Source organism: Artemia sp. Qi Xiang Cuo, chromosome 2, assembly GCF_049724085.1.
Source record: "Artemia sp. Qi Xiang Cuo chromosome 2, ASM4972408v1, whole genome shotgun sequence".
Lineage (NCBI taxonomy): Eukaryota > Metazoa > Arthropoda > Branchiopoda > Anostraca > Artemiidae > Artemia > Artemia sp. Qi Xiang Cuo.
The window spans coordinates 6,820,496-6,841,217 of record NC_142795.1 but is presented as its reverse complement, the minus strand read 5'-3'; the positions used below and the strand labels follow the sequence as shown (position 1 = coordinate 6,841,217).

At 34.1% G+C, this 20,722-nt stretch overlaps 1 protein-coding gene across 1 annotated transcript; it reads left to right on the top strand.

Annotated features, from left to right (window-relative positions):
- Positions 1 to 9,483: 9,483 nt before the first annotated feature.
- Positions 9,484 to 17,802, top strand: LOC148954849 (uncharacterized). Its single transcript, XM_089107967.1, has 3 exons — positions 9,484 to 9,556; positions 13,969 to 14,128; positions 17,313 to 17,802. The coding sequence occupies exons 1-3, from the start codon at positions 9,527 to 9,529 to the stop codon at positions 17,663 to 17,665; spliced, it is 543 nt and encodes a 180-aa protein (XP_088964093.1). The 5' UTR covers positions 9,484 to 9,526; the 3' UTR covers positions 17,666 to 17,802.
- Positions 17,803 to 20,722: the final 2,920 nt, after the last annotated feature.

The window sequence follows — 20,722 nt, the reverse complement described above, 5'->3', positions numbered from 1 at the left end:
TTTACCCTTAAATTGCGTGTGTTATTGTTTTTTATTTTATTCTTTTATAACCCGTTTCATGTTTTTCCCATTTGCATTGTCCAGTCTGACAATGATCCATCGGAAAAAAGTTAATGTTGAGTTGTTGACCAAAAAGCTGCCCTACATCCCTCAAAGACACTCCCTCCTCCCCTGGAGTTCTCTCCTCTCATTTCCCCTTAAATTGAAATGGTTATTGCTTTTCATTTTATTCTTTTATAACTCATTTCATGTTTTTCACCATTTGCATTGTTCAGTCTGAAAACGATCCATCGGAAAAACAGTAAATGTTGAGCTCTTGACCAAAAAACTGCTCTCCGTCCCTCAAAGACACTCTCTCCTCCCCTGGAGTCCTCTCCTCTCATTTTCCCTTAAATTGCGTGTGCTATTGTTTTTTATTTTATTCTCTTATAAATCGTTTCATTCGTATGCCATCTGCATTGTCCTGTCTGAAAACGATCTAACCTAAGCTTTACCAGTAAGAGGAACGGCGTCCATTTTCCGTGAAGTTTCTGATACATAACAAATACTGAATTTGGTTATCAGGTTGTACCCATATTGAGTCAGTAGTCCTCTGAATAAAAATATTAAAATAGGGAAAAAGGTCTCTTAAAATTCTCAAACCTCGACCCTTAAGCCTAAGAAAATAATAAATATATGAAACTTTATTTCTGAAATCTATAACATAATGTCTTTAATTTACTTGGTGATATTAGTGGTCTCCTTCTTATTCTCAATGTCATTTAATAGATCACGGGTATATTCATCCCATTCTAAGAAGCCCCTCCCCCCTTTTCAGTAAAGCAAAAAGTAATATTTGCGATGAAGAAGCTATGTCGCTAATTTGACCAAAAAGTATCTTTTTCAGTGAAACCACTGTAATGCAAATTCACGAGAATTAAGAAACAGGATGTACTGTAAAGGGGTCAATAATTACACCTGTTTAAATCATTGCGGAAATGCTTAAGTCAAGTTCGAAGCTTAAATGGAAACAGTATAATGATAGCTAAGGGTTGACAGAAGTTGGCTGTCACTTTTAGGTAAGAATAAATTTATCAAAAACAGAATTATTTCCAATGAAAGAATTAAAGTCGTAAACAGTGGAGAGGGGGGATGTTTAAATGGTAAAAAAGAGTATATTTTACGCTTTCTATCGAGTATAAACATCACATATAGGTGATTTGTATTGGGCTGGGGGTATACCCTGAATTTGAATTTATTAGAGGGGGACTATGTAAAATGATTTTATTTGGAAATAAACTAAGCAAATTTACTTAACAGAACTCACATTATTAATCATTGTAGCCAAAGTTTCCAACTCATCAATATTCAATGTTTTATCCATGGTGTCTTAAAACTGTGTGATAATTTAACCACAATGCTTAAATACAAAATCTCAAGGGAGAATTGTGATGTAATGGGAAACTTTACATAACTTTGCTGACTGGCTTAGAAAGAGACACATGATCCTGTTCATGTTAGAATCAATAATTCACCGTCAGATTATATAATCAATTTCTCAGAAATCCAGTTCCCCTCGAGTGGATCAATACATTGTCCCGTTAGAATTCAATGCGCATGTGCAAACTTCGTCCCGGAGTCATTACACCTAGAAACAACAAATAAATCGACCTTGAAAAAGGTGCTTTAAAGTACCAAATAGTACCTTTCTTATCCGGCAATGTTGTAAGCTTCTGTCAGTATTCTATGCCCATGTATGGAGTCCCTCTCGGTACTCATGATAGGTCCCTACTAATATTACTTATTTATTTGTTTTATTATTCTTGGCCACTTTGTACGGAAGGTATGATTTTGGAAACTGGGATGGGGACTTATTTGGTCGGAAATTAAAACTTCCAGTGTTTTTTTGTGGAGGGTTATAAGTGATTTGAGGGTAACCAGCCCTCTACCTCTACCTTTTTTATTCAGGGAATCCCTGCAACACCACCTGGTAACAACAAAAATTTTGAGATGGCTCTTGTTCAAAATAGTGGAGAGGTCTAATAAGTTTGCTTATGGAATAGACCTGACTCAAGAAATCCTAGGAGCAGCTGCAGCAAATTATGTAAATTGCCCTTTACTCAGAGAAAACTTTTTAGAGTGGGTTCCACTGGCATTGCCTTAATTAAGAGGCATACGGTTCCCATGCCCCTTTTCCAATAGCTTTTATGGAAAATTTGACTGTAAATCTTCAGATGGGGGGTCCTTCAATCAGAAAACAAAAGCTATAGAGCACTATTCAAGGATCAAAAGTGACTAGGAGGTGACCCCTCCCAAACCCCATGTTTCAATGCCCCTGTATCCTTTAAGAATTAGAAGTTTTGGATAACCGTTTTGTCCAGAAAGTCAAAGTCTACTTGCTATACCTCTAGGGTGAGGTTAAACCCCGCGGCCCCAAGGACAACGACCCTTTAAATTATAATTACCCATTGTTCACAGTTAAGTCTTATCAAACAATTCGTGGTAACGAACTGTAAGTAAGGAGCGACCTGGCTCAATCGTAACCGAAACTCTAGAAAACGGAATTTTGATACCAATAGATATATCAAATGAATTCGAGTTTAATGCTGATTTCAAATACGGTTTTTTTTTCTGGTAGGGGGGGGGGGGTGGGGTTATGTGGAAGGATCTTTCCATGAAGGGTGTTTTTAATGGGGAAGGGACATTGCTATGAAGGGGGCGCCAGATTTCCTAGCATTATTTAAAAAAAAGATCAGAAATGAAATAAAAAAAAAAATGTTTTTCAACTGAAATTAAGCAGCAACATCAAAACTTAAAACGAACAGAAAATATTACATATATGATTGGGTTCACCCCCTAGTCAATACCTCGCTCTTTAAGCCAAAGATTTTTTAGTACTCTCATAAGAGCTTTTTATTCTAACTAATGACCTTTGTGATTAAGAGGTCATTTTTAAAGAATTGGAACAAACTTTGAACTTTAGCTTAAATAGCGAGGTATTGACTAGGGGACGAATCCTTTAATATACTTATTAAAACTACATGAATATAGAAGTTCGTTACGTAAGTTGATTCGTAAGTTACGTATATTTATTATTAATAAAACGTTCGTAAATAAAATTAAACAAGTTTCGAGAAAGCCATTTAGCCAAATAAAAGTAAAATTTATATTCAAATTTTGTTTTAATTATTCATGTACGGTGAGCCAAAATCAAAACCTGCATTAATTCAAAAACGTTCAAAAATTAAATACAAAAACAAGTTTTTTTAACTGGAAGTAAGGAACGACGTTAAAGCTTAAAACGAACAGAAATTATTCCGTATATGAAAGGGGCTGTCCCCTCCTCAACGCCTTGGTCTTTACGCTAAAGTTTGACTTTCTCACAACTCTATTTTTTTTAAAACAATAAAAAGTTTAGCGCTGGGGAGGGGACAGCCCCTTTCATGCACGGAATAATTTCTGTTCGTTTTAAGTTTTAACGTCGTTCCTTACTTTCAATTTAAAAACTTTTTTTTTATTTAATAAGAAAAGGAGGGCTTGATTGGTCTTGGCTGTCTGTCCAGCTTGGAATTCTTAGCAATTGTTCGCTAGACCATAAATCAAGGGTTTCCGAAGGGTATGAAATTTTCATGGAATGTTTGGGAGAGATAAAGGGACTTACGAGTACATCAGAAAGGGAAGCCAAGTAGCCCCATCTTTTTATCCATTGCTGAATTTACATTTTAATCTCGGAATCTGAGGACAAAGTGTCTATAAAGCTTAGTATTACCCTTAATTTATTCTAAGTTATCTTTCCGAGACTCTTAAGGGTGACATGTAAATTCATATTCAAAATTGACGATTAAAATAAATTATAAGTACTAAATATGTCATTATTAGACAGCTTTAGATAGAGCAATTTCTATTTTATATGACTTAGTATTTGCTTCAAATTCTATATTTTGGGATTTATTATATCAGGAATATTTGGCCAGTGTCTGTACATTGCTTGGAAGCTGCAGATGGAACGAAGGTAATTCGTAATTATTTTGAATATCCGTTAATGGGGATATAATCTCGTCTGATTCTCTCTGTACCTTAGAATAGCTGTTAGAATACGTGTTAGATCTATTTTCACACCGCCAAAAGTAAACAGGCTACAAGCTAGGCCGTTTGGTCGTAGCACTAGGGCTCAATACCCAAATTTAAAAAGAATTAACTGCTTCCATATTAACTCTAATACATGAAACATCTTTAACAAGTGAAATACCCGTTCCTGTTTCCTATTACGTTTAATGGTTTTATTTTTAAAGATTTGAATTACAAAGGTAGAAAGCTATGGAATAATTCAATAGCTTTCCATATATTATTGTTCCATAATAACATAGAATAAGGTCCATATTAGCTAAAAAAATATAAAACAGCTTTAACAAGTGAAATACACTTTCCTGTTTTCCATTACATTTAACGATTTTATTTTTAGGGATTTCAATTAGAAAGGTAGAAAGCTCTGGAACAATTCCACAGCTTTTCATATATTACTATTCCATAATATTATTAAATAAATTCCATATTAGCTCAAAAATATAAAACAGCTTTAACAAGTGAAATACCCCTTCCTGTTTTCCATCAAAATTAACGGTTTTATTTTGAGGGATTTGAATTAGACAGGTAGAACGCTATGGAAAAATTCCATAGCTTTCCATATATTATTATTCCATAAAAACATAAAATAAAGTCCATGTTAGCTCAAAAATATAAAACAGCTTTAACGAGTGAAATACACGTTCCTGTTTTCCACTACGTTTAACGATTATATTTTTAGGGATTTGAATTAGAAAGGTAGAAAGCTATGGAATAATTCCACAGCTTTCCATATGTTATTATTCCCTAACAATATAAAATAAAGTCCTAATATGGACTTTGTTTTAAAAATATAAAACATATAAAAAAAACTCGAAATATAAAACTCAAAAATATAAAACAGCTTTAACAAGTGAAACACACGTTTCTTTTTTCCATTTAGTTTAACAATTTTATTTTTAGGAATTTGAATTAGAAAGGTAAAAAGCTATGGAATGTCGAGCAAGAGGTACGATACATAGGAAGTAAAGGGAAGGAAATGATAGTGAAATAGTGATGAAATACATTACAAAAAGGGAGAGAATCTTAGAGTAAAAAAAGAAGAAAGAATGTGATTGATTTTGTATTTAATTTTCATATGTACGGGAGAAGAAAATGAAACACTATCATAAGGAAATGTTCAAAAAATACACATTTTTGTAAAATATTTGTTTATAATAAAGTATTTTTGATATATAAAAAAAAATAATGTAAATATTTAACAGCCCAATGTATGTTTTTTAATACTAATATAAGAAAATTCAAAAGCTGAGTTGATCAATTTGCCTAATAATCAGTGCCCTGTGAAGACGCATTGGGTTTCATCTCAGCTTAGTAATACAGGACCGAGAGTGCGAATTCAGTTGTAGTAACACAGTCCACAGCTGGTGCAAGGACCTTAGTAGTCAAGAAGAGTCGTTATTCCGATACACTAATAATCAGTTTACTCTAAAATCAGGTGGTAACCATTTTCATGCTTTAGTACACAATTTACAGTGTTGGCTTGGACCGTCCGTGAATGTCTATTGAGGCTTTAAACTACTGATTTCCGTGAAATAGAAGGTCAAACTTCTCACCTGAAAAAAAAATGTATATTTATTTCCTTATCTTTACTATAAAATAAGAGCAACGAGCAAAGTTTGATGACTTGAAGTAACAATAGTGATGAAACCCTATACTAAATTAAAAAATAAGTTTTTTAAACAAAAGTCCAGAGCAACATTAAAAGCCAAATGGGTAAAAAAAATTTTATGTGTGAGGGGTATGTCTCCGTCCTCAATGCTCCGCTCTTTTAGCTGACATCAGGGCCGGATTTAAAGCTTTTGTGCTTCTAGGCCCAACGTTTTTGCCGCTCCGTTTTTGTGAGATTTTCGAGGAAATTCCCGAAAATTCGGGGACAGTGGAAGCACTGAGCAGAACGCAATTGATGATCCAAAAGTAATGAAAGAGAGAGGTGATAGTGAAATCTCAGCTGCCATTCTTGGGAGACATATGACCGTGTATAAGTGGTCAGGGAATTCCTGTGTTGTTTTAAAACCACTTTTCTGTGAATAGGCAACGTGGCGGTTGAGTGCACCTGGCGCTTCAAAGATAAATCACATCAGTCTAGTTTTTGTTAATGAAAAAATAACTCAGTGACAATATATTGCGTCCCCTGGCATTGTGCGCCCCAAGGCCCGGACCTAGTCGGCCTATTGGTAAATCTGGTTTTGGCTGACATTTAACAAGTGCGTAACTAAAATCAATTAGAAAGGAAAATTACAGCCATTTTTTTAATACAAATATTTTATTTACTCATCAATTTAAAACTAATTTTATTAACCTATTCTCCTTTCAAAAAATTTGATCCAATTTTTTTATTTTTACTACTACTAATGTAACTAATAAAGACTCACTGTTGAACTAAGCCACCTGAGGCCAACACACTTCAGAATGCTCCCCAACCATCCAAATCTATTCAAAGCTTCCCTCTTTACCCCCTCCCGGCAAGTTCCAAGTTTTTCTAAATCCTTCCTTGCGACCTCTTCCTGTTCAATTTGGGACGACTGCTTCGTGGTTGGCCTTAGGTGGTTAGATCAAAAGGGCAAATTTTAGCAGCCTGTCATCCTTTATTCTCAAAACGTGTCATAGTAATCTCAACCGTTCCCTCATTATTACCATGCCACACCGGTGGAGTCTACGTCCCGTGTTGGGATTGAAGGCTCTAACGTGAACGTAACAGCAATTAAAATTGCTCAGTGATACCTATTACAAATATTGTCAAACACATCAATTATTTTCTGTGTGAAATTAGATGTAGAATAAAAGTGTCTTGTCGAAAAAGTTCCACTGCAAAAATGTTTAGCATCATGGTTGCAGCGATGGCTGCAACCTAGTAAAGAGTGAACCCCGACTCATAATAACAAAAAATTTAAAAAAAATTTGAAAAAAAAACATTCTAATGAAAAAAATGACTTATGAAGCTGACCCAGGAACAGTGACCATTATTTAGATTAATTTTAACAGGAGAAGTTTAATACGAAAACACATTTATAGGAATTCCAAACAAGAGCTTAAAACCACCCGAAAATGGCTGCAGATCAAAAGGAAAGGTTCCCCATTAGAATTACCATGGTAAAAAACTCCATAATTTTCTAAAGGAAAATTACCGTCCTCCATCTTGAACAACAAGGGAAATTACTTTTTTTCACGGGTAGCACTGATATCCTATTTGTTGGTATTTTTTTTTTTTTACCAAGGATAGCAGGCGACTTACTTATGTAGAAATATGTTTAGTGGTTCATTTCAAAGCTCCAAATCATATGTACGTGCTTACATAAAATGTGTCTGGATAATACAATAGTAAAGTGCCTCGTAGCACCAAAAAAGGCACTTTTTGGTGCCATTCCTAGAATTAAAAAGCTAAGGAGCATAAAAAGGATGCCTTTGTAATCTTCATGGTAAAAAATCCTTCAATGGAGGTTATGAGCTTCCTATTTTGAAAAGCCATAAAAATGAGGAAAAAAAACGAAGCGGACATGAGTAGGACTAGCAGGTTACTGCATCGTCGTAGAGGGATGTTTAATGGCTCATTTCAAAAATCTGAATTTTGTAAATTTGTCCTGATAACGTCATCGTAAAGTGCCACATGGAACTGCAAAGGCACTTTCTGGTGCCATTTATGGAGTTGAAAGGCTTGGACGCACAAAAAGGGTAGCATTGCAATCCCCATGGTTGAAAACCCTTGGCTGAAGGTTTTGAGTCCCCCGTCTTGAAAAACATGGAAAGTGAGGCAACCAACACAGCAGACGTAGACGCCGCAATGAATTTTGTGTTTTAATTCATAGGTCGTCTGCTGAATAGCAGGACTAGCAGGCCACTGCATTATCGTAGAAAGGTGTTCAATGGCTCGTTTCATAGCTTTTGATAGTATGTAGGTGTTTTTAGAAGACTTTTCCTGATAACACCATTGCAAAGCACTATATGGCACTTTTTGTTGCACTATGTGGACTATATGGCACTTTTTGTTGCACTATATGGACTATATGGCACTTTTTGTTGCCATATAGTTGCCATATTCCCAAATTTTAAAAAAGTTAGCAAGTATAAAAAGGGTACTATTATTATCTCCATGGTCAAAAACTCTTAGCTGGAGGTTCAAAATCGTTCTCTTGTACATTTCTCTTCCCAGCCTGCTCAGAAAGCAAAAACTAAAACACGTCTTGAAAGAAAAAAACATTCTAATGAAAAAAATCTTTTGAATTTGACCTACGGATGCCAACTGTTATTCATGTTTGTCTTACTAATAAAAACTAGTAACGAAATTATTTTTTTTCCTTTTTATTTCAAAAAAGACATTGAAACTCTGAGGCGTCTTTTCTATATTTTTTTCTTTATTTTGTATTAACATCTAAGGCACTAGCGGGGAATGGAGACACCATAAATAGATATCGAAGAGCTCATGGGAAAGCTAGTGCCTCCATCTATATGTTAAGCATAAAATTTCCTGGGGAACACCGTCGTAAGGTGGCAAATGCCACCAATATAAGGCTTTCTTTCATATCCGAGGCGAATAGGCTTGGGAGCTCAAAAAGTGTAACATTGAAATCACAGCGGCTAACAATTCTTAGTTGGATTGCTTAAAACCCCTTTCTTGAGTGATTCCCCCTCCTAAGCTCCATAGTAAGTTAAAAATAAAAAAAAAAAACATTTTTCGCCCAAATTAAAAGCTTATTCAGGAATACAGATTAATAGTATTTGTGTTTATCCTATTAGTAAACGTAAATTATGAAAGCACATTTTAGGATTTTCGGAAAAGAGTTTGAAACCCTGCTGTGTCTATTGTTGTGGTTTTGTTGTTGTTTTTTTTTTCATTAATAGTGGGGCACTGGAATATCGTGGAAGAATTGAAATGTGTAACCAAGCAAAGTTATCGCAATTATGGTTTTATCTTACCCGCCCAAGTCAGTTTTTTTTGTCAAGGTGTGCATAAACTGGTCACTGTTTTTAACATCACGCACAAATTCGTCATTTAGGGACAGGGGATGGCACTGTCCGCTTGTTTCAACCTTGTATTTGTAATAATAATAAGATTTCAATGACCGAAGATTTCAATGCAACTCATGTCATATTTTCTTATATATACTTTCTTATATATAGGGAAGTCCACCTTTCAAGACCAGTAAAACAAAAGGGTCACATAATATATAATAATATAATATATATGTAATTATATTTTTATACATATATATATGTATATATATATATATATTCCTATAGAATTCCTCCTATAGAAACATTTTGATTCCCTAGAGTACGAATCAAGATTCCCTCTTCTTCCTTTTAGGTTTCTGGTTAGTCTTGTGGTAGGAACGTAATTTGTAATTTGGTTCATAGACAATCCAACAAAACAGATTTATTGTTCAGAGGCTACACTTGATGTTAATTCAAGCAGAAATCTGTATTGATGCTGAAGTTCACCTTAAAAGCATTAACCGTAAATATTGTTTTAAGCAAAATCTTGGAAAAATTCAAGGTCTGGACTGTTAAAGCTCATTATCCTAATTTTAAAAATTATGTCAGTACTCCTATTGCCTCGTGTATAATAATAGCCTTCAATCGTGATTCGATAATCTGGATTAATCCAGAGAAAATGAAAGTATGTACATTTCAGCTTTTTTGTTTTTGAAAAAGTTGTCAAAAAAAAGTACAGAGTTACACCCAAAACGAGACTGACTCCTGACTACGAGGAGAAGTTAAGTCAGAGTTAACGCAATAGCATTGACTGAATAAGGAACGACATGTATCTGATATGATATTTTTTTTTGTTTTTTCTTTTCTTTATCAGGCCACTTCATACATAAAAGACTGTCTTAAAAACCTGTGAGTAGCTAATTTGATTGAAAATTGAGATTTCTAGTGGCCTTTCTTTATGGCCAATGGTAGTAGGAAGGCAACCTTCCCTCCTACTATTTTTACCCTTGGGACCCCAAAGCCCCCCAAACCATCGAATCAAACCATTTAGATAATTTATTAGTTACAATGTTCAAGATGTTCAAATAGAGTGTTAAAAAAAAACATGTCCCGGAAGCCCCCATGGGAGAGGGTGACAAATCATTAATTTTAGTCAATTTTTCTCAGGCAATTTTTCATGGGCATATGGAAACTTCTTTTAACCAAAGTCATTTCAGCATCCTCATCATCACTGCGAAATCAATCTGACTATAAGCAGTGGAATGATGCGACGAAAAAACAAGCCAAGTCCTAACCCGATGCAAAAAAAAAGAATTAAGTCCTAACACTATATAAAAGTGCGATAAGTATTAGACAGAGAATTTTGGTGACCTTGTGCAAAACCAAGCTATGTCCTTAGACAGTGACGGACGATACTAATTCCAAGCCAAGGGCCGACTGGTGCAAAAACCAGTGAAGTCCAAGCTGACTCGGTACAATAATGTAAAGTCTTAATTGAAATATGCGGACTGATCAGTGGAAATACGGGGTAAGTCTAGGCTGGACGTAAAAACGACCAAAATCGGGTCTAGTCGGGAGAATTTTTAGGGTACGCTTTAAAACCGAGCTAACTCCTGACTCAGTTCAAGAACGAATAAGTCCTGAATCAGTTCACGGACGAGTTGATTCTTGATTCAGGGTGAAAAAGAGCTAAGTCTTGACTTGGCAGAAAAGTAGCGAAATAGCAGCTTGGTATAAAAAAATGTCTGACTCTAAGCTATAGGATTTTGACTAATCGGTGCAAAAATAATTAAGTTCTGACTCAAATCAAAATCAATCGACGTCAAGTCTCCTGACAGACCTGGAGAGCATTAGAAAGGTGGTCAAGCTGCTCACATTTAAACAGAATATATTTCTGGTTTTATGGTCTGTCAACTAAATTTAATCAGAGGTCCATTCAAAGTTCCTCATCCTCCGTATCCAACTCCCACCTTTTAGCCGAATGTATGTGTTCTAGTACCCTTTTTGAATAACAAATGGTATCTTGCCATTTCAAAGTGATGTGTTCAGCTTATTGCTTTATAAGATAAAACTTTCAAACAGTTCATAGTTATGAACTATAAGTAAGGAGCGATGTGGCTCAATAGTAACCGAAACTCTAAGAAATGGAATTTTGATACCAATAGATAATAAAATCTATAAAAGGGTCTATATAAAAGGGTGTTGATAACATTAGATGTATCAAAAGCATCGAATCTTCATGCTTATTCAAAATAAGTAGCATTAAATTTTATGAAACCCATCAAAAGTTAGGAGCCTGAGAAAACTTGCCCAATTTTCAAAAAAGAGGGTAAACACCCCCAAAACATCAAGTGATCTTAATGAAAATGACTCTGTCATAATCAACATACAAGAGAACCCTACTATAGAGGTTTCAAGCTCCTATGAACAAAACTGTGGAATTTTGCATTTTTTGCCATAAGAAAGATCACTGATGCGTGATTTTTTTTTTTTTTTCAAGGGGTGACCATATCGAAGGTATGATCGTAGAAGGTCAGGAGAGGGCTCATTTGATCAGAAATCAAGAGTTCTAATGCCTTTTTTAAATGACCAAAAATATAAGAGGTCAGCTAAACGCTCATTTTTCGCCAAAGTCACCCGATCAACATTTTGATATAGCCATTTTGTTCAGCATAGTCGAAAAATTTAATAACTATGCCTTTAAGGATGAATTGACCCCCCTAAGACCCCGAGGGAAGGGCTGCAAGTTATGAACTTTCCCATTGTTTACATATAGTATAGGTTATTGGGAAATATACAGTCGCTTTCAGGGACATTTTTCTGGTGGGGGGTTACGGTGGAGGATCTTTACATGGAGGATTTTCTCATGGGGGAAGGGAAATGTCCATGGAGGGGAGTCAAATTTCCCAGCATTATTAAAAAACGACCCGAAAGTATATGAAAAACAAGCTTTTTTCAACTGAAAGTAAGGAGCAACATTAAAACCTAAAACTAACAGAAATTATTAAGTATATGAGGAGGGTCGACCCCTCGTCAATACCTCACTCTTTACGCTAAAGTTTTTTTTAGTACTTTTAAAAGATGTATTTATTCTAATTAAACGGCCTTTGTGATTCAGCAGTCATTCTTAATGAACTGGGACAAAATTAGAACTTTAGTGTAGAAAGCGAGTTTTTAATGAGGGGGCGACCCCCCTCATATACGTAATAATTTCTCTTTGTTTTAAGTTTTAATGCTGCTCCTTACTTTAAGTTGAAAAAATTGGTCCTTTTTTTCATTTAATCAAGCAGTTCGTGGTAACGAACTGTAAGTAGGAAGCGACCCGGCTCAATAGTAACCGAAACTCTAAAAAGAGGAATTATAATACCAATAGATACATCAAAAGAATCAGATTTTTATACTAATTTCAAACATATAAATTTTATCAAGTTTAGTCTTACCCATCAAAAATTACGCGCCTGAGAAAATCTGCCTTAATTTTGAAAAAAGGGGTAAACACCCCCAAAAAATCATAGAACTGTAATGAAAATCACACCATCAGATTCAGCGTATCAGAGAACCCTACTATACGAGTTTCAAGTTCCTATATGGAAAAATGTGGAATTTTGTATTTTTTGTCAGAAGAAAGATCACGGATGCGTTTTTATTATTATTTTTTTTTCCAGGGCTGATCGTATCGACCCTGTGGTCCTAGAATATTGCAGGAGGGCTCATTCTAACGGAAATTTAAAAGTTATAGTGCCCTTTTTAAGTGGCCAAAATGCTGGATTGCAACTAGGCCCCCTTCCACGCTCCTTTTTGTCCCAAAGTCACCCGATCAAAATTTTGAGACTGCCATTTTGCTCAGCATGTTCGAAAAATACAATAACTATATCTTTGAGGATGACTTAATCCCCCATACTCCCTGGGGGAAGGTTTGCAAGTTATTACATTTACCAATGTTTACATATAGTATTGGTTATTGGGAAGTATACAGAACTTTTCAGGGGGGATTTTTTCTTTTTTTGAGTGGGGGTGGTTCGGGTGTTACGTGGGAGGATCTTTCCATGGAGGATGTTTTCATGGGAAAGGGAAAGTACTATTAATGAGGCGCGGTATTTCCCAGGATTATTTAAAAAAAACAATCAGAAATTAAATTAAAAAAAAACAACAATTTTTCCAACTGAAAGTAAGGAGCAACATCAAAACTTCAAACGAACTGAAATTGTTACGTATATGATTGGGTTCGCCCCCTTGTCATTAGTCTGCTCTTTGAGCTAAAGTTTTTTTTTGTACTGTCATCAGAGCTATTTATTCTAATTAACGGCCTTTGTGATTAAGGGGTCACTCTTAAAGATTCGGAACAAAATTTAAACTTTAGCGTAAAGAACGAGGTGCTGACTAGGGGGCGAACTACCTAATATACGCAATGCAAATATACAAATCTAGATGTTTGTTACGTAAGTTAATTCTCAAGTTAAGTCAGAACAAAATTTCGAGAAAGCCTTTTAGCCAAAAAAAGTAAAATCAATATGCAAATTTCATTTTAATTCTGAAAAAAACATATCTACCAGCATTTACCTTTGCCATGAGAAAAGAAAATATAAAAAATGATAAAAATGATAATTTTGAAAAATTAAAAATTAAAAAATAAAACTGGGGTTTATCTTACAGGAAATCAGATGAAACCTGTTGTCCCAGAAAAGTTTCTATAGGTAATATGATAGGTTTAATCATCACAGAAGATTTTTGAAGGGTTTCTATCATTGCTTAATTTTGCTTAATATCATAATTGCTTAATATCAATGCTATCATTGCCAATATCATTGCTAGATTTCATTTCTATCATTGCTTAATTCTACCTAGTGTTACATGCCTAGTTTTATTCTGAATTTTTATTAATCATATTTGGTCTTACATGTTTCTTTTAATAATTATATGCATATTTACATTTAGGCAGTCTTGTTGTTTTTGCTTCCAAGTTATTGCTTCAATTTAGATGGCGTTCAAAATCCAAAAACAGAGATCATTGACGAGCCAACAGATGGTAATGGCGGAAACACAATTAACCATTTTTCCAGCTTGAATACTGTCAACAATTTCATTGGAAGAAAAGGTAACTTACTATACAAATTCTGTAGAAAAATTTTGTCTAGATATATTTTCTTATTTCCTATTAAATTTTATAGAGTTAAGAATATTAAGAGGAATTTCTGTAAAAGAAACTAAAGATTGGTAATTTGGTAATTTGGCTTGTATGATAAACCCCCTACCGCTCAAGTTGTTCATTCATTGACACATTATAGGACAGTTTTTTTCGTTAGTTTATTTAAGCTTAGTGTGAGACAAGACAAAGAGAAGTGACAGAATAGATGGAAAATATATAATTTGGGCTATATATTTGCACATTAGGGGGGGGGGGTAAAGTATTTGGACAGAGTAAAGTTAGAAAACAATTCTTACTGCATAATATGCAGGATAATTGTACCTAAGATATTAGGCATGCATACCCGCTATACTATACCCCCCCACCCCATCTAATGTGCAAATATATATTCCAAATTTGTTTCTAAAGTATTATATTTTTATCTTACTTTGGTATATTTCATTAGGATTGAGTGTCAGAGATATGTATTAGAAGAATATTAGATAGGGATATATCATGCAAGTACCGGTAATTTCAATACGAAAGTGATTAAAATTCAGCAGGTTTTTCCTGTTATAGTAGATGTAGGAGTGCAACCCCTTAATATGAATCAAAATATTAAAAATTAATCACCAACGCATCAAAAATTAAGCTAACAAGGACAAACCTCGAAAATCATGATAAGGCAAAAAATTATAAGAAATATAAATGAATAAACGTGATGAGGTAAAACTTGAATTATTCAAAGAGTCTGAAAATTAGGCAAAGTTTGATATTGACAAGTAATACTTACAAATATTAAATTTCCTAACCAAGAACAGCTTTACAACTTTTTGTTTATTCATTTTTGAATACCCATTAACTTAAATAAAACATGAAAAGAAAATAAAAAACGTTAAAGCAATTCGTTTCAATGTATTTCAAAGGTATTTTGATCTAGCTGATTCTTACGTAACTTAGATTTAATTTCAAATTATTGTGAATACTCAAATTATTGTGAATAGCACCAAAAAAGCATAAAATATCTTTGAATAAAAATCGTTCGCACAATAAGTCCTGTTGTCATTTTTTTAATTTTTTTTTACAAATTTAGCCAAATGCATGAATAAATCTTGATCCAATTACAAAAATTTAAAAACAGTTTTTTTTCCACATAAAAGTAGCATTGAAAATTAACAATATCGCCCCCAAAAAAGTAAATCACTAGAAGAACTTTAAATCTTAAAACAAACAGTAGTTGACGAACAGAAGTTGTGCTTTAAAGAAACAGTATGCATATTTAAATAAGTACTCTTTGTCACTATACTTTGATAATGAATGTACTAATAAAAATGTATTTACTGTAAGATTTTGTTTAAGTTTTGAAGTAAGACAGGATGCCGGAATATTTTTAGTTCGGAATGTGCTTAATTGACATGTCAATAGATTATATAGGTATTATTATTAATACTATACGAAGATCTTTTACTAAATATTAATACTAGTAGAATATAATCAATAGAGGTAGCCTGAATTTATCCTCATTAGAATAGATTTTAACCACGATAGACTTAAGTGCTTTCTGATTTAATTAGGAACATCATTCATTGTCAGGGTGAGTACATCAACTACGCTGAACAAAATGGCTATCTCAAAATTTTTATTGGATGTATTTGGGGAAAAGGTGGGCGTGAGAGGAAGGTTAGTTGCCCTCCAATCACTTTCGACTATTAAAAAGGTTACTATCCCTTTGAATTTCAAATCGAATGAGCCCTTTTTCAAGTTTCTACGACAAAGATTTCAATAACCCTAATTGAGTACTCAATTAGGAACATCAGTCATTGTCATGGTGAGTGACGTGAGCCAGTCGCTCTATTTCCTTGTTTCGGTGAGCCATTCCATGCGCCTGAGCCATTTCGTTTCCCATAATCTTAGCCATTCTGATTAAGACTGGGGCAGGACCATTCCATATATGATTAATTTGAAATTGTGGAATCATTTTTGCAACTTTCTAACAAGTTTTAATAAAAGCAATTTCTTTATACTTCGCTTCTTTTTCCATTTGTTTACCGCCCATAAATACATCTATTTAAATAAGTTTGGTTTTGATTTCTACAACAGTTTGGTTGGTTCAGTACGGTAAGTACAATTATAAGAAAAAGTTTTTGAAGTCTATCTAGACTATTAAAACTGAGCCAAATATTAATTTGCTGAGAGAATCAGCCGGATTTTCAAAAAAAGACAAAACGAACCTCAAAAGTAGAATTGATTTTGATGAAAACTGGATTTCAGCCTATGAAAGTGCTATGCTGATAAGATTTCAATCTCCTATGTACGAAAATGTAAAATTTAAGATCTTTTACTAAAATTTAGTAAAATTATATGATACTGGAAAGGGGGCTCATTTAAACGCAAATGGAAAGTTCTATTGTCCTTTTAAAAATCCACCCGTAAAAATGCAAAATCAGTGTAATCCAACAAAGTCATCTATTCAAAATAGAAAGTTAGCTTGAAGGTTTATTTAGCTCAGCTGATTCATTTCAAGTTTCATAAGGTTATAGTAGCGTACAAATGTACATCAATTATAATGGAGAAGGGTCTATGGATCTCTCTGTGGAGGATCCATAGAAGATGGATATTTGTGAATTTATCCTTTCTGTGTATGTTGCGAAGTCGAAAGTATCCTTCTTAAGAAATAATTTTTTTTCATTTCTTTTAATATTAAAATCATAGCTTCCTCATCTGTGTAAAATTTGATCAATCAGCGGTGAGGAAGTCAAACTAAAGAGTTCTTCCCGCAGAACCTATATCGATGAAGCCGATCAAAGGTTGTCGCAGGAAGTTGCTCAAGTACAAACACAAGAAGAAAAAACACCTGATGGTAAAAATTGGAGAGATTGTGTGGACACGGTCTTGTAGCCTCTGCTATGGGATGTTCAGAAACGTTAAACTTGATGCAATTTCATCAAAATCATTTCCCTTTTTCGGAGCTAATGGACATTATGTCCTTTTTTTAAATAAATTAGCTTATTCGAAGCTGCAGAAGACTTGCCAACACACGGTAAGAAGTCTTAGAAGAACAGTTTGGATCTTAATTAGGCTTACAGAATAAGACTCACAATTTAGAAGTTTCATTATTTAGCATAACAATTCAATTCTTTATAACTTTTTTTAGACCAAACATCAGAACAAGATAGACCTCATGCCTTGACATTTTTGAAGGATCCAATTCCAGACCCAGCTGTTCAGAGTACAAAGAACCAAAGCTCTTCGGTCCTCCGCAGACGCCGCTATGATTTTAGTTACGATTTTGGGGCTCAAGAGGGATACAATTACGGAATTGAACTTAGACCAGTGTTTTACGACGAAGTTCCTTTTCAGCCACCTGCATTCAGAAATCCAAGAGATGTTGTAGGACCACATTTAGAACTGGCTGGTGTACTAGGAGTGGATGAATACCTCAAACAAAGCTTGAGAAGTAGCATCAACTTTCCTGCAAGACCTATTGGACCAGTGGAACCGTTCTAAATATGATTGTCAAATTTTTACTCATATATTTTTCTAATATTTTATATACTAAACGAAGAAAACTTTTAACATCTCGGACCGTATATTTTATTTCCATCTATCTTTTTTGAATATGTAAATAAACTTTGTTTTGTTGTTTTAAATATTTGATTTTTCAAAAGCATAGGTAAAATAAAATGCTTCAAATTTGAAAGCCTTTCCGAAGTGTTTTTTTTTTCAATTTTACAAGAAAGAGCAAAGTTCAAAAAATGGAGTTCCAGCATATATTTAATTCACTCTTGACATGTTCAGTGCCCTTGTGAATTCATTTGGATTTATCGGCTTACTTCGTGTCTATCACTAGCATTTGCAATATAATTGTAATAAAATCTTACATTTAAGGCAAATAATGAAAAAATGAAGAAAATCTTCCTTTAGAAGAAGGAGCATTTTTTAGTCCTCGGATAAATGCAGAATAATTGCCGAACAGACCGATTATGAAACCATTGCAAACACAGATGATGGTGATGCAAAGGAGGACAAATGAGAATTAATCCAAACAGTTGCACTGGTGTATAATACCGTCAATTTAAGCGAATTCCAATTCTGTACGCACTCAATCTCAATTCCTAATAACGCCATAGGTTGAAAACTTACGGTGTTACTACATCCAGCCCGACATCTAACAGAGCTTATTGAAATTGATTGAATTGATTCCAATATCGCATTGAATAATTTTGTACCCTATTGAACGCAGTTTAAACATCAAAACACATCGAACACGATTTCTCGACAACGATTCCATATATCTTTTTCTGAAAATTGGAATCCTGGCTTTTCTGGCCTGATAAACGATTGACATATGTCACTAGTATAGAAAAATTCGTTAAAAGTCTTAATTTTGGAAAAAAAAATATGAATCACGTCACATTTATGAGCCTGTGTCAAGAGGATAAATTCAGGAGTGGCTGTATCGTTTTTAGTATCTATGACGCATGTAAAATTACAAAAGGAACATAGCTAAGTATAAAATACCAAGTGTTATGAGTCTATTTACAAAAGACGAATCAGAATAAAACTCAAGAACAACGAAGACGTTTTAAAGAGTTTCATAATGCCTAGAGGGCGAAAACGCAAATTAACAATTGTTCGAAATGAACAAATTGAACCATCTGATAAAACAAGATACAGAGGACGACTCGAAATATTTAAATACACAATGGATGAAAATGAAGAACCTAGACCCTCAAATGTGACAAGACCAATCCAACAGTTAAGGTAAAGGGCATTGAAAAATGTCCGAAGTAATGACAAACAAAAATGAAGAACAAAGAAATATATGGCTAGAATACTTGCGACAACGACAATTACAACCAGTCAAAATCGAAAGTAAAGAACAAAGAAATATGCGGTTATAAGGTTAAAGACAGCTAGAATTTAAAAGAGTCAAAAACAAGGGTGAAGCAAACGAAATATACGGTTACAAGACATGCGACAAAAAGGATCAGGACGAATTCAGAACCAAAGTGAAGAACAAAGAAATATATGGTTAGAAGATATGCGACAGTGAGAAACGCAACGACCCAAAAACGAAATTAAAGAACAAAGAAATATACAGTTAGGAGGTATGCGGCAGCGAGAATTGCAACAAGTCAAAAACAAAAGTGATGAACAAATAAATATGCAGTTACATGACATGCAAAAACGAGGATCAGAAAAAATAAAAAATGAAAGTGAAGAACAAAGTAATATGTGGTAAGAAGATGTGCGGCAGCGAGAATCACAACGAGTCAAAAAAGTGAGTGAAGAACAAAGAAATCAGCGCTACATGACATGTGACAACGAGGGTCAGAATGAATCATAAACATTTACCACACTATCAGTACCTGCGTCTTATTATTTTTTAACCTTTTAAGTTCTGTCTCTAATACTTCTTAGGATAATAAATCTTCTTTCATATCTGAAGTGTCATAGACTTTTTTTTATTCTTTTCAATATCATTTCCTGTAACTCCATTACAGTTTAGCACACTCTCAAAATGTTCTGCCCGTCTTTCTGTAATTCCTTCCTTATCAGTAATTGTGGCCATGTTGCTACCTAAAACGGAAACAAGTCGAGGTTGGCTATTCCCTTTCGATTCTTTAACGTACCAATATCATATTTAACTATAATACCGTCTAGCTGAATCTTCCGGATCTTCAGCAATTTCACCAATGGCCTCTCCTTCACACCTCCTTAATTCATGTTTGTATGTTTTTTCTACTTTCCTTATATTTTCTTATTTTCAAATGGTCTATCCCTTAAATACTCCCTGTACAAGTCACTCGTCTTTTCTACGAAACTTAAAGCCTTTTCACTAATGTTCCAAGCCACGTTTCTAACTTTCCTCCCTAAGACGCCATCTGTTACTTCACAAACTATTTTCCCAAAATTATTCTTCCATCTTCTACATAGTCAAATTTTATACTCTATTTTTTTAATATTAGACTGTTCCTGGAAACTTTCTCTCAACTTCTCATCCTGGAGTCAACCAACGTCAAAACTTTCTGGAAGGTAGTTACCCTTCCCCAATTCTAGCTTTAAATTAATCCTAGGTACTAGTAGATGATGATCTTTACTTTTATCGCCAATAACATCACTGCTATATCTTATCAAAATGTCTTCTAAATAGTATGTTATCAATCCGTTTGTCTATTATGAAGTTCCCAGATCAAAGTAAAAAACAAAATTCTAATTTGCTTTAATAATAAATATTTGGAAGCATAAACCTTATTTTAAAATATATAATTTGTTTTTAAATTCCTGTGTTAAATTTCGATTCCTGCTTAAACGAAAGCTCCATTTTACCATGGAGCTAGGAGACCTTTTATACCTGGCCATAACCATTAAAATAGAAAATTTGCCATTAAGTAGCCTACCCTCTCTTTTAGAGTATTACTTGCACCAGTTGTTTTCTGTTGATTTTAAAACCTGCACAAAATTCATGTTTGGGTGTTGGCTATATCATTTTTCCGTTCCCTTTCTCAGGGAAACATGGGGTCTCTTTTAAGTATTCTCATATATTTTTGTACTGCGATT